This window comes from Gymnoscopelus microlampas (genome assembly GCF_963454915.1).
Source record: "Gymnoscopelus microlampas genome assembly, chromosome: 11".
NCBI classification, from domain to species: Eukaryota; Metazoa; Chordata; class Actinopteri; order Myctophiformes; family Myctophidae; genus Gymnoscopelus; species Gymnoscopelus microlampas.
In genome coordinates this window covers 17,265,210-17,280,180 of record NC_139948.1, presented here as the reverse complement: position 1 = coordinate 17,280,180, position 14,971 = coordinate 17,265,210, and the positions used below count along the sequence as shown (strand labels likewise).

Below are 14,971 nucleotides of genomic sequence, written 5' to 3'. Positions count from 1 at the left end.
GACCCTGCATAACTTGGAGACGTTTGATGACACCCCCAAAAACCCTTCATTACAGATGAAACAGTCAGTTATTCTGTCAGCCAGTTTTAATTCCGGCAACGCTTGTTTTCAAAATAGGAATAGTATATACGTTTGTGTTTAGGCTAACTGACTATAATCAAGATATAGCGAACATATGGAACAGAGACGTCGCAAATGCTGCATAATTACAGGCCAGCACTTCGCTCAAACAAGTGAGGAGTCACAACATAAGTACAACGTGATTTATACTTCGGAGAAGCTCGCCTGAAAATAGCCAATCTACCAGCTCACAACGCGCTGTGATGCGACGAACTGTGAGATTGCAGATCTGCCATTTTCGGCATGCAACTCCCTCATACCATAAAGTATAAATTGAGCAGTAGATGATAGACCAGCAAGAGTACAAATGAGGAGACAGAGAGGCAGCTGTGAGGATAAGGTTTCAAACTAATTGGAATAAGTACAAGGTCATCTGCGAGTGCATCCACTGCAATCAAACTCTTGGCACTGCCCCACCTGTCCCGCCACCTGGCATACTACCAGACAGCAGGTATTTTATACTCTGCATTTTATTATATACTATGTCCCCAGGCTGTTATTACCACGTAAAGGACAAGCTGGGACAAAATGTTACACACAAAGATGTGAGGGAGCGTCTCTCTCCCCTGTGTGTGCAGAAGAACACAAGCCTGCCATTCATTTTGCTTTGTCTGTCTCATTAGTGAGCCGGAGTGTTCCTTAAAGGAGGCCATCGCTGTTCTGGTGCATTCAGGGGACAGGACACAAGTGGGGGAAGGAAGGAGTTGTTGAGGGGAGAGAGAGAGAAAACCTGTCCAGGTGAATAAGGTGATCCAGCAAAACTGATAATGGTTGTAGCTGAGTGGATAGAGAGGCTGTCTGGGAATTGGAAGATAGCTGGTTCATCCCAGCTGACTCATCCAAGTAAGACGATCCCTAACAGCACCCCATATTTGCACTCATCTGAGCAGCCATCAGCTGGGTGAAGCTGCAAAATTAATTTCCCCTCCGCAGGGGACTAGAAAATACTCCCCCTTTCCGAAATGGCAATCCTCACAAGGCGTTATATTATGTGTGACAAGACGCAATACCCGGGGAGACCTGCGTCAGAGAGTGTCATTTCCCCTCGCCCTTTACCAGGGGTCAGGTCATTCACTGACGAGACAGGCTTAGTGCCCACCTCAGCCTCTGACTGGTCCAGGTCAAAGGAATCTGGGTCACCTCCTTGTCAACGGTGCTATATCTTAACTGATGTTGCCCATCCTACCAGCCACCCAGGGCTAGGTCACACCCTCCCCTCCGGGTATCTCTCTCTTTCTCTCTTGGTCTCGGCCTCTCTCTCTCTCTCTCTCTCCTCACCCCTCTGCTCACCCCTCCCCTCACCTCAGAGGTGTCACAGAGAGCGGCCTTGTTCCATCCCTCGCCCCCTCGTCCGTTGGGACCCCTCAAAAATCCCAGATATCCCTGCAATTTCCGGTGCAATGTTTATTTGGTGGGAACAGGGGTGGCGGGGGGAGGTTCAGGCTGACTTGAAAAAAAGGAAAGAAAAAAGAGTCTCACTCACAAACAGTTTGGGCTGCATTTGAGGGTAAACATGTGCAGGAGGGGGCTGCGCGAGGCGAGCACTGACCAGGACTAAGGCGCGTGTGTTCTTGGCCTGACACGCAGATCCCACCTTAGCAGGGACACAGTGCACGGCTCTGTTCGGACCCCAACCGCCACAACCTCATAAACAACTATGCTACCCCCTCTCACCTCCACTCGCCTCAAGGGAGAGTGCCCTCTGCTGGGGAAATACGGACATCAGGAGCCAAAAAGATTTGGTAAAAAGTAGGGGACCTAATATAGACCCTTGGGGAACACAGATTAATTAAGTTAAAATGACTTACTTTGATGTTTGATTATCCACATTGCTTGCTCAAGTTCTGAGACATTATTCAGCACTACAAACTGGGAGGATATTCCCCACATAACAAGATCTGAATCTAAAATGCTGACCAGTACGTAGCCACGGACTTGAGATCTGAGGGTCAACAGATCTACGGAGACTCCATGTCCTCGTCTACCTCATTATCTCACTTCCTCCTCAAGGGGAGAGGGCAGAGGAGCGGTACAGGCAGGGGTTGGAAGGGGGTGTTCGGGGAGGTGCAGGGTGAGGGTGGTGGGGAGTTTTCAGGCAGCAGGAGGGGCACACAGAGAAGGGAGTCAAACTGACAGATAGGAGGTAGGAAATGGGGGCGTCTGTCTCTCCTGTGGTTGGCTGCTGTGTCTGAATAACCCTCTCTGTGGCCTGCCGGTCGGCCGCCACTGGACGCAAATAGCTGCTGCTGGTTGCGCTTGTTTGTAGACATGGGGTCCTTCTCTCTCTCTGCCATGCCCAGACTCTGCAACCATTCACAGAGAGCGTCATCGTCTCTGTGGCTCTCAGAAATGAGGGATAATGTATCAGAGATGTTTCCCTTAGGGCCTACAGTTCTTCCCCTCCTCCTCTTCCTCCTTTCCTGCTGCTTCTCCTTGACGGCCAATGAGTTTGCCCTGGCATCCTCTCCTGTCTGAAGTGGAGACACCACTCTCACCCATCTCCCCCTGTTTTCATCAATGACCCATGAAGGTTGAGAGGGAGGGAGAGAGAGCAGTCTATGTTGCTGTCTGCTCTGTGTTCCAGTTGCTAAAGATGACATACTTGTAAGAGCCCCTGCCTTCGACGCCTCACGCCCATGTGAATCGGTGTCTACCGCAGGTTGAGTTTGCTGTGATTTTAAGGCTGTGCTGCTGCGACTTTGTTCTGAGACCACATCGCTGCGGGCCTGAGGCCGTGGCTGTGCACCACAGAGGCTGCTTTTTGCCAATATGTCCTCAAAGGTGAGCGTGGAGGCCAAAGCTGTGGATGGGTGCATGCTTGTTGGCAGCACTGCCGCGTGCCTGTGGAACATTGAGCGGAGGCGACGGTGGGGGGGCAGACTGTCTGAAAGGCCCTTCGGTCCGATGCTGCGGAACAGCGGCGGGGGTCGCAGGGTGATGGAGGTTCTGGACTGTCCGACTTTCCTCAGAGCATCGTTGTCCATCTTAACACCTTGTTCTATGACGTTGGTGGAAAGTTCTTCAATGTTGTCCCAGTCCGGACACGCCATTTAGGGCAATGGTGAGGCCCATTCTGCTGTTCATGCGGTGGTGGTGCTGGCTAGGATTTGTGCACAAGTACCACGATTCACGAATAGTTCAAAGTCAACGAAGATCTGAGGTGGAATAGAAACAATGTTGACATTGATTGATGGGATGAATGTAGACATTATCAAGGAGGTGTTCCTTTCTTTCTAGCATCGCTATGATACATCCCTCTTTTTCTTCCTCCGGAGACAAAGGTGAAATCAAGATAGGAAAATGATGATGGTCTGTCTGTCTGTCTGTCTGTTTGTCTGTCTGTCATCCATCCATCCATCCACTCACCCAGAAATATGGCAGTGTTATCAGCCAACCAACAATACCTTGTATTCCTCTTCAGTCTTACAAAAACGTACTATAGAACATAGAATATACTAACAATAATTAATTATATAATATAAAACAATTTGAAACATACAGGAGGTATAGAATCAACGAAAAATGAAAAACTCACAAAGATGCTGTGTTTTCTCTTGTGCTCCTCTCTGTATCATACCATTCTGGATATGAGTCACACTGCTCTCATGCTCACTACCCTGTTTTCAGTACAGCCACTTGAACAATGCCCCTTCACAACACCTTTCTCACTGGCTGTTCATCTCTGTAGCCTACAGCACTGTTCATGAGTCAGTTCATTGGTGAGCTCCAGATAACCCCCACCTCTCCTCCAATCCAAACAACCCCCACACACCCCTCTGTTCCAGTCTCTTTCATCCTGTAGCCCATGGACAGTGCCTTACCCCTGTGTTTTAACTCCATCAATTATGAATGAATGGCACTCTAGAAAGACCGCATTTCTCATTTACCCCTGAACCTGAGCATAACTACAAGTACGATCACGATGTCTTACTAAATGTCTTACTAAATAAAGTACATCAATGTGAGTATTTTGTTTTTATGACATTATCTAGGTAAGGCACTACAGTATTTTAGAACATCTGACTAAGCCTTTCAGACAATATGATGAATAAACTTAATGAAATGATGGGAACATAAATGTCTCCTCATCAAAATTAACGGTGCAATCATACAGTAATATTAATGCACTTTTCTTATAACGCATCTATCATACATAGCATGTCGTTTTTCAATAGATATAAAACAACATAAAAATGGACACGTAATAGTCTATCACTACCCAATGTGGCCACAGTGTGCCGGTAGTCACTAAACACAGGCGCACAGGAGGCGTGTGAAAGTCTGCGCGGTCCCTTTTATCTGCAATGCCGAACGGAAGTAACGAAGTGCTTTGGCGGAAGTGTTTTTAGTGAATAGATCCCATTGCCCGGAGAAAAGGTCGCCCTGTGATTTGCTAGTTGGTTGTTAGGCAACCACTAATCCTCTTCACTTAATTCTACAACTACACTGTAACAAACATTAAAAGTCACTGCTTTTTATTTGCTCTTATTCTTTTTTTCGGATTAATTTAGTTATATATCTCAATTGGACAAGATGTACAATATAGCAAGCTGCCTTATGTTTAATATATTATTTATTTATTAATAACAGATCTACAAGCTCACAACATGAGCTTAATTGTAGATCTGCTATTTTCACTATTTATTTTTTGACAAATGCGAAAAAAAGTTTTTTTTTTGCCCAAGGGACACACTAGTCCACTACATCTCTCAGGCAAATATTGTACTTTTACTTCTACTACACTACATCTCAGGGGCAAATATTGTACTTTTACGCCACTACAATTTTCGAACATTTTAGCGCTTTTACTTTTGGTACTTTAAGTATATTTCGATGTCAATACTTATGTAAGTAACATTTTGAACACAGGCCTTTTAGCCTGTACATGTAAGTCACAAAGCTAATTAGATTAGACCGCCTGTTCCTCCTGACAATGGGATTCAGAATACATGTTATTATACAGTGAGTCTGGTCCGGGGGCGGACAGGAGGAACGAACGATAACACACAGCACGGTAAATGTTTGCTTTTTTAACACCAGTACTACATTTGTGTTATGTGTGTATGTGGGGGGGAACGTGTGTACTACTTTTGCGTGTAGCTACGATCTGTTTTGACAATGTGTGTTTATAAAACACCAGGAGGAGGAAGAGGAGAAGATAAGGAGATGAAGGGGACAAAGTCACACGGAGGTTATTCCAGGAAAAAGAAGCTTAATTTACATTTCGCCGTACGAGTGTGCCGCGGCGACGCTTATGTCTCTTTAGTTGAATACACGTCATTTTATCGAGCGACAAAGTATACGTTTTATAGCCTTTTAAATGCCTGCTAACTTTAGGGGGTTGTTGCGAAACACCTCTGACGTCATTTATCAAAACAACGTTGCAGCAGAAGTTCAGGTGCGTGCAGTGGTGGGAAAAGTACTCGCATTTTTTACTTAAGTAAAAGTATCAACAGTGCAATGTAGAATTGTAGAATTTACTGGAGTGAAAGTACTAAAGTATTGGTATACAAATCTTTAGAAAATACCAGATCTACAGGCTTGTGAGCTTGCGATCTGCTATTTTCAAATGGCCGACATGTGTATATATATATATAAAATCTGCAAAGTAACTAGTAACATAAAGTTTTCAAATAATTGTATTGCAGTAAAAGGACAATATTTGTAGTTGAAGTAAAAGTACTACTACTAGTTGTTAGTACAGATGAAGCTGTCTTATAAACTTTTCCTACATTAGCTACCAGTGCAATCATGGGAGAATGTAGCCTAGATCAAGATTTACAAGTTCTACATTCACCCATTGTACACTCCATTTTGTACACCCCATTTTATGTAAAGGTGATAACCAGGCTTGCCTTACATAACTGTCCTGTCCTCAAGTTCAGCCAGCCACTACAGTGCCTTTATGGCTTTGTCCCAGTTCAACAACTTTCCTAGGGATGCACAATTAATTGAAAGTAATGTAAACTATGAGTTCTATAGACATTTATGAATCCAGAGGGAAGTTCAGTCGCCATAGCGGCACTACAGTAAGTATGAAACAAAGATACAGGGAAGGGTATAGAACAAGCACAGATAAGTAGTACTAGTAATTCTATCAACACTAAAATATTATAAAAGCCAGTATAAAAAAAAAACGGTATAAAGACCACCTGACCTGGTCTTCTGCCCCCTGAACTGGTCAGGTGAGCAAAGTGGATAGGCCGCCAATAGGTGGACATGGCGGTGAAGGTGACATTTGTATTAATCACCAACAAAAACGCAGTATAAAAAAAGATCTAAAGGGACTGACATGGCCGTCTACACTAGGCCTAACAGGACACATATAAAAATAATGTGCAATCTGTCATTGTAAAAGAGCATATAGTAGTTATGCACAGTATGTACAATCTATTACCAGTAATAGGTATGTGCATGCGGTAGGAATATATGTACAGAAAATGAACTGTAATTAACTAGGTTTGTCAGTTAAATAATCGTGAAACTTGGTTATTCATCTTATTTTATCAGCTGTTGCACTGTAACCCTTCCCTCATATCCAGCCATTACACAATAACCGGAACATTGTACAAACTATAAGCGCAACAAAAAGGCCTTAAGAATGTGTAATCATCTTTTTCCACCAAAAGTTATCATGATTAACAACTTAAGCTGATCTACAAGCTCACAATGCATCACATTGCGACACGTGAGTGTGTGTACGTTTTTGACAAATTTCGCCTATAATGACATACCCAAAATATGGACGCCAGGTCGACAATGGTTAATAACAACCTGATTTCAGTATCATTTTAATCAAACATTCAACCCTAAAACTCTTCTGAAACCACAGCTGAATAAAGAACCCATACACATGCTCTGTTCTTCTTTGTTTTGGTCTCCTATCCCACCTTCCTCTTCAGATGGCTCACAGGCTGCTTGTCCGTAGAGTTTGGACCTTCACTGTGAAAGACGTCCGCTGTCTCCCAGTCCTGTCCTCTACAAACTCAACGTCGTCCTTCTCCACGTCGCCGCAGTCAGCTACACCCCGTCTCAACTTCCTGTCGCGCTCGCTACCTCGCTCCCTCCCGCACACCTTCCGTCGTGAGGTCTCCTTCAACATCCAAGACCACGAGGATTTCACAGATAGGGTCATCAACAGTGATCTACCTGTGTTAATCGACTTCCACGCCCAGTGAGTATCTCAGGGAGCAGCTGAATGAAGGAACGAGTGAAAACCAATTGATTTGCACAGGTTCTGAATTATGGCTGCTCTGATATAAAACAAATATATATACGCCAACCAACTCAACAATTAAGCACTAGTTGGTATTATTGGCATGTAATGACACTGTGTGAGAAAATACATGTCGCCTTTTAATGTAAATTCTAATGTCCTTTTTTTGTTTAACAAGGTGTGTATGTGGCCAACTGATTTACCAAGGCATGGTGATGATAATTAAGAATAATGACAGGCCTGAATTTTATTATATTATCCCAGGAAAAGCCTCTCTTTAAATGTATAGTTCTAGGAGGTGATTACCTTTGACATGGACTGGGACAGCTGACCACTGGTTTTCCACTCTACTTGACACCATTGAGGTTACACAAGGGCTCATGACTGACCAGACACTGAGGATATATTGCTCTAGAGACGGTTACACACATGCAGTATATATAGCTTTTAGGTGACCTCTATTGACCCAAAACAAATCCTCAATGCCTGCAGGAGTTGACAGGTATACCCTGCAGAAAAGTGCAACTGGGACCATTGGCAGTTTCCATCATTTGTAGTTTTAAGAGTCCTATACAATATGAGGGTTACAAATACTTTAAATTAATAAATAGAAAGTAAATGAGGCAGTTAAATGGGCATGAAAACCTAGGCTGATTTTTGTATTTTGTCTTAAATTCAGGTAAAGAAAAACTACAGCAGATTAAAAACATGGCAGACTAGCAAGCAATGCAAATGCAGCTAATATAATTAATAATGGGTCTTAGATTTAGGAGTGCCCAGAGCCATAGGTGTGCTACTGGTCAATGCTTGCACATGCACACACCTAAATCTAATTCACCCATTATTAATTTCTGCTTACATCACGGTGTACAGATTCTTAATTTGCCAAGATTGGCAATCCCACACTCGTCACTAGTATGAAAAATGGTACACAATGGTCTCCTAAGTGGGTGCGGTCCCTCCGTGGATGAGACCGTTAAATGTGTCACCACCAAAGCCGCACCCCTTCTCGGGAGATATTCTGAGTATTTTGTAGTTGTTAAGAATGAGAGCTTTTACAGTGTATCTGCTCCAACCTGATGACGTCACATCAGATTACTTCTGAGTTATGCACGTCTTGTTGACATCTCTATTCTATCAGCTGTATTGATGGAAGAGAGATGATATTGATTCATGATATCTCTACCGCAGTGTCCTTGTCAATCAATCAATAAATGGTATGAGCAGAGCTCTCGTTCCTTAAAAACGACTTAACGGAAAAATATCAGCATAGTATGGAAATGCTGAGAATATTTCCAGCTTGTCACATATATATATATATATATATATATATATATATATATATATATATATATATGAAAATATATTGGATAGTGTTGTATATATACAGTACACATACTGTATACTGTACATATATGTATATAAGCTAATTTAATCAAATGGCGTAGGCTTACAATGGAGAATGTTCCCCCCAGAAGAGGTGTGGCTTTGGTGGTGAGGCGTTGTCGGTCTGAACTATTGGAATTAAAAGAGACTCAAATCTCAGGTGCTTTATGATCGTTTATGAACTGGAAAACAAACTACAAAATCAGTCGGTACTATAGAAACACAGTCCTTAGTGCTTATAGTCTCTTGTGCAGATATGTCAGTGTACATACAGTAAGTGACATTGCAAGTGTAGCAGCTGCGGAGCACAACCGCAGTCATATACACACACAAATTATTTTGTGTGACCTGTAGGCTGTTGTCTCTTCTCTCCAATCACAAAATGGTTGCTGCATTTGTGGCACAGCTATTTTAGTCCTGTGTAAACCAGCATTGTTTTCAAACAGTTGGGCTTCAGTTGAACTTGAATCACATTACGTAGTATGTACCCAGAAATTCAGATGAGCTCCATGTAAGACAACACAGTGTCTGTGCTGCAGCTACATAACAATCGGAAAGAAAACTTCCGTATCTGTGAAGCTGAGAGAATGAGTAAGTTATTCTTATAAGATGTGCTGCCAAAATGGCTTTGCATAGCATGCATTGCATAGCATGTTGATGAACTCCTTAACTAGGCTGCATGTTTATGTAGTCCTCAGAAAAACATTGATTCTGATATTAAGCAAAACTATTTTAGCTAGATGTTATGAGAGATTTAAAGGAATGAAAACATTTGAAAACATCTTCAATTATCTCACAGTGATTGATAGAATTCCTCTGGGAGGCTCCATTGGACTGGACTTTCAGGCATGTAGAGAGCAGACATCCTGGCGTTACAAATGACACACATTATAAAAGTCAGCTGGTATCCAACCACAAGTTAATTAGCAGCCGTTGTGGAGTCGAAGCGAGTCTGGCTTATTATCTGTGGATTTGTCTGCACCGTATCACAGAATTTAATTCAATGCATTGAAGCCTTGTTCTAAATGTGTTGGTCCATATTCCTAGTTGGTGTTTATTTGACTGGTGTAAATTAATTTAGAATTGAATAGTTTTTAGGATGTTGTAAACATTAAAAAATATATAATAATTACCTTGCATTTAAAACTGAATTCTCATTGCTAACTTGGAATAATGTACTATTGATGTTTTGCTAGGTGGTGTGGTCCCTGTAAGATCCTTGGGCCGAGGTTAGAGAAGGCTGTTGCAAAACAGAAAGGCCGCATCGCCATGGCAAAAGTTGACATAGATGATCACACAGACTTGGCTATCGAATATGGGGTAAGAACTTGTTGACTAATTGAGTGTTACCGTTTGTTGTCCTAAAACCTTGACAGTTTGTAGTTCTAAAACATGGAAGTGAGTTATTGATTTAGTTACAGTTTATTTTCTTTAAGGAACATTTTGCCTTTTTTCCATATATGGTTCTTCACTAATGCTCATTGCTCACTATGGGATGGTTCTATTTCTGTCTTATACCATACATTATATCAGATTTAGACAGACATGTCTAAATAACATTCTTAATATTTGTGGTCAAGCAAAACAAATCTTAAGTAACGAAGATGTGAACAAAAATATATCTGCATAGTGTAATTATCATATATCCAAAGATGCACAGCTTGGGTGTGGCAACTTGGCAAGTCATGTGGTACAGTAAGTACTGGGAGGTGGGAGCTGATGGTAGGTGTTGCGCTCCACCTCAGCAATCCATCTCCCAGGAGTCTAGTGCACTGCAAAACGGGGATAGACTCCTGCACTCTGGCGGATACCGACAATAAGCCTCTCCGACGTACTTACTTATTGATGCAAGAGCAATGGTTCCGGGCTCCCCCAGAGTTAGAGGTGTGACACACCGGGGGCGAATTTTTCATGCGAATAATAAAATGTTTTTAAAAACCTTATAAAGTCAATGCAAGCTTACATGGAGCGAAAAAGCGAAGCGAAAAAGCGTCTTTTAATTATTCTGAACGAGTCCGAATTTTGCGTATATTAGCATATTCGCCGGTGTGTAATGACCTTTAGTGTCGAAGTGTCCTTGAGCAAGACGCTGAACCCCTAATTGCTCCCGATGAGCTGGTTGGTGCCTTGCATGGTTTCCTATGTGTGTGAATGTAATGCACAATCTATGTAAAGCACTTTGGATAAAAGCGCTATATAAATGCAACATTTACCATTTTACCATTTACCAATGGCTTCTATTTTCAGCATGCTAACTTTCTAGGAAGTTTACTGTAGTTTCCATTCGCTTGGAATCCCCACCGATGATGTTGGCGGGTTTCTGAACTGTCCACAGCCTGGCCTACAAAAAGACGAAGTCCCTTTAGCACTATATACTTTTACTTACTTTTTTTAAACTTATTTTTAGTTAATTATTTTGGTTCCTTGGAGCAGCTTTAAAAACAATCTCATCTAATTAAATAGTTTTGAAACCCCCAGTTTAATTTCCTCTCTTCTTACCCCACTAGATAAAAAATGCAATCCCGCGGAGGTGCATAATCCCCCTTGGGGATTTATTTTTCAATAATGACCAGCTACCCGTCAAGTATCCTGCTTATTACACGTCTACTTAATGAATTAATTAATAAATTGACCCAAAAGTAACAACAAAACAAAGTATTTCCTTGATTACGGCATTGAAAATATTCCATAAGTGTTGCGCTGGGCTGACACGGTCACCTCGGAAAACAAGGAAGTGTAGTTGATAAAATAGAATACATTTTTCGTTACTGCATTGTCTATTTCTCGGTTCAAATGTTTTCAAAAACATTCTTGAGATAGGGCACGGTGGCGCAGTCGGTAGCGCTGTCGCCACACAGCTAAAAAGTCCTGGGTTCGATTCCCGCCGGGGACGCTGTGGGTGCTGGGGGCGTGTCTTCTCCTCCGCGTCATCAGCGCCCATACCCTAGGTGGGGTTGGCGAAAGGGCCTTTCTGTGTGGAGTTTGCATGTTCTCCCCGTGTCTCCTACAGGGGTGTATCGTCATTGTGGCCAACGAGGCCATGGCCCGGTCTGTAGACCCAGCTTGCCCCTGTGTAGGGGCTAAAAATCAACATTAGCAGCTCTCACCCTATTCTGTTGTAGCCGACCACAGAAAGTCGCCTTTGTTTTCAAATGGGGCTCATTTGCATTCGGCCGAATTGTTAATGAGTGGCCATTAGGACACCAGTTTAGCCGTCAAACCGGTTTCCCCCCCACCTGGCCCGGTTCTGGCCCGGTCAACGTTAGAATCCACCAAACGCCACTGGTCTCCTAGGGTAGTTAATACCCTCACAAAAACATGTCGTAATCCTGGTCACTATACTGCCTCCCCCTGGTCAGCCGGGGCGCCTGATGGAGGGGAAGGGAACTGGTTGGAATAACGTGTTCCTTCCACGCGCTACGTCCAACCAGGGAAACTCTCCCCTGTCAGGTGACAAGAAGGTCAGTTGGCTCTCATGCATTGAAGGAGGCATGAGCTCGGCCCTGGCCTCCCTAGGTTGGTGGGGGGAGTGTAGTGCCCAGGATCACTTAGCAAATTGGCACCGGGTGAAAAAAGGGTTACAAAATCGAGGGATAAAAATTATTAAAAAAAAACATTCTTGAGAGCAATGTTTAGTTGTAAATGACATGGTGTGTTTGTTTACATGTCCAACCTGTCATGTTGGATACAGCATAAAATTAAGCATCGCAGGTTGATATGAGCAGGTGCTCTGAGTCTTTTTTTAGAGAGTGGTCTGTTATTGAACTCATCGGTCATTATCCAGAAATAACACACCGCTGAATTCAGCCATTGACCAATTGGAATCAAGCATTCAACCAAGCTGTGTAATAAATATATATATACACACACTCACACATTTATTTTTTCATGAATGAATGCACTATTTTATACTTCGTAATCAGTATTAATGATTTACTTTGTGACAGTGTTGTGAAGTAGTGAAAATAGCCAAACATCTGCTGTTTTGGATATTTCTGACAATTAAAAAAATGACATGCCCAAAATAGAGACGGCACTTTGAAAGCGGTTAAAGCGGCACTATGTCACTTTTTTAAAATTAATAAAAAGTAGTTTTGTCCAATCTGTATGGTAGAGTATGTTAATACAATATAACTTGGGATGGTTGTATTTTGTCTCCCTGCTCTTCTATTGAGACATTTAGATCGTGTCAAAGGTCATGTCTCACCTAGACACAGGATCTGACACGAGGCTCTATTAGCTCAATGTTAAATCGGGTTCAAATCCGAGGTAGAAGAGGAAAGTGCAGCTTTAAGTCTGTCTGTGGGTTTTATAAATATTTAACCAATTAAAAGTATCATCAAGAGATTGTAACTAAATAACTACATTGGATCCACTGGAACACAGGTTCTTTTTTTTTTCTTTCTTTTAGAATTCCTGAACAGTTTTGTTCATGCAAGGTTTCTTCCCAATAGCAACAATATCAAAGAGCACATCTTAGAGTTTTTAAAGTCTTTAAAGCCAACCTGCCTCTCTCTCCAGGTGTCTGCAGTTCCCACAGTAATCGCCATGCGAGGAGGTGACGTCATCGCCCAGTTTGTGGGGCTCAAAGATGATGACCAGCTGGACTCGTTTGTGGGCAATCTTATTGGACAATGAATATTTCAGACCCCCATTTTGACCCCATTTTTTCCAAGTCTGGCCTGCAGCACCAAACCTTTTGAAACAAACAGCCAACCAAAATAAACCGGGCCTGTCACAATCCCTGCAGATGCACAACGCTCTCACCCATCCCTGAACTCACTGCTTTCTGATCTGTACCGTTCCTCTTTCATACTGACCTTTATCTCCTTCTCTCTATGTATCTGTAGTCTAGCGATGGGTGTGTGCCTTTGTGGGACTCCATTCCCCTTTTTGTTCAGGTGTTGCTTTCATCTGGCAACATTTTGATCCCTTCCACCATCTGTAATGGCTCCACACTTGCGAGAGCGGCTGAGTCAGTCAGTTACAGTTTGCTATGATAGAATCTTTAGGGTGGACAACAACACCGCTGTACCGTACTTTATATGATGTAATATGAGGGATATATGATTAGTATGGAGTTGGGGGAGAATTAACGGGAAAGCTGATGTTGATGAATGAGCTTTGTGATGTTGCCATTTCTGCTTTTGTCCACAAGAGGGTGATCTGTCTCTAGAATTGCAAGGCCGCACAGTCATTTTACACCATTATGCCTAATGTGAGAGGAATGTGTCAGTCACAGTCTGTGTATGTGTGTGGGGTGACTGTGTGCGTGTGTGTGCAGCGTGCATGAGCTATCTACATCTGTCTGTTTCTGGATCTGACTGTGAAATGTGAGTTAGGTGGGATTCAGAAATATGGTTATGGAGTTTGACATAGATTTTATTTGAATAATAAACTATGTAATATGACCAAGTGAAGTAATAAATAAAGGAGTTAAAAGATGTTCTATACTTGGAGTGTGGTTTGGTCTGTGGCAAGGAAAGTGCTCTTATATATATATATGTGTAAAAGACATGAGATGTATAACTTTATCCTAACCACTTTGTTAATTGCCTCTAATGACAATGATGCAATGAACCTAGTATTTAGTATTTCCCCTCAGCTATTCTGGTACTGAAGCCGGCGTCTGCCCATAGTGGAATGTACAGTAGAAATGGGGCACGGGTGCAATGTTTGTTTAGTGTCAGGGCTTTTAAGAGCAAGCAAAGCACAGGAAAATTATCTTACTGAAAGATGGATAAATGATTTTCTTCTTTTCTTTTCTGGCAGGGGCATGCAAACTTTCTAATGTAAATTCTATGTGAAACACAATACTGTACACTGGATGACTCGCAATCCGTCTCTCATGATGTTCCCATGTATGCTGTTCTCCTCTGCGTTAGAACATGAATGTTACTCACCCTTTCACCAACCCTGTCATCAGAGTGACGGAGTGTAAGGGGGAGTTGAAACACGCCCACACAGCACCCTCCACTTAACGCCTCCCACCTAATTACCTCCCACCCCTCGTACCCTCAAATCAACTATCTGGCTCACCGTCTCTCCCTCTCTCATATTATCTCTAGGTCCATCTCTCTGTCTAGCACACCTGAGCAAACATGCCCTCCAGTGTGTGTCTACCTCCCACTCATTTGACAAAGTCCCTGATAAAAGGAAAGCTAGCCTAGCACCCGTCCCTCTGGGCCACAGATAACCATCACACTCTCACACTCTTGACAACTTCACCTGCAAAGGTGAAGGGGTTAA

General features: G+C 42.7%; 1 protein-coding gene across 2 annotated transcripts in view; it reads left to right on the top strand.

Annotated features, from left to right (window-relative positions):
* txn2 (thioredoxin 2) overlaps positions 1-14,175 on the top strand; it is a 19,774-nt gene extending 5,599 nt beyond the window's left edge. The window contains exons 1-4 of one of the 2 annotated variants that reach the window (XM_084070914.1): positions 5,062-5,134; positions 7,023-7,294; positions 9,919-10,042; positions 13,244-14,175. In XM_084070914.1, the coding sequence (XP_083927040.1) occupies positions 7,023-7,294; positions 9,919-10,042; positions 13,244-13,360 (513 nt within the window). In that variant the 5' untranslated portion in view covers positions 5,062-5,134 and the 3' untranslated portion in view covers positions 13,361-14,175. Of the gene's footprint in view, positions 1-5,061; positions 5,135-7,022; positions 7,295-9,918; positions 10,043-13,243 lie in introns of those variants that run through there. The other variant, XM_084070915.1, reaches the window with a different exon arrangement.
* Positions 14,176-14,971: the final 796 nt, after the last annotated feature.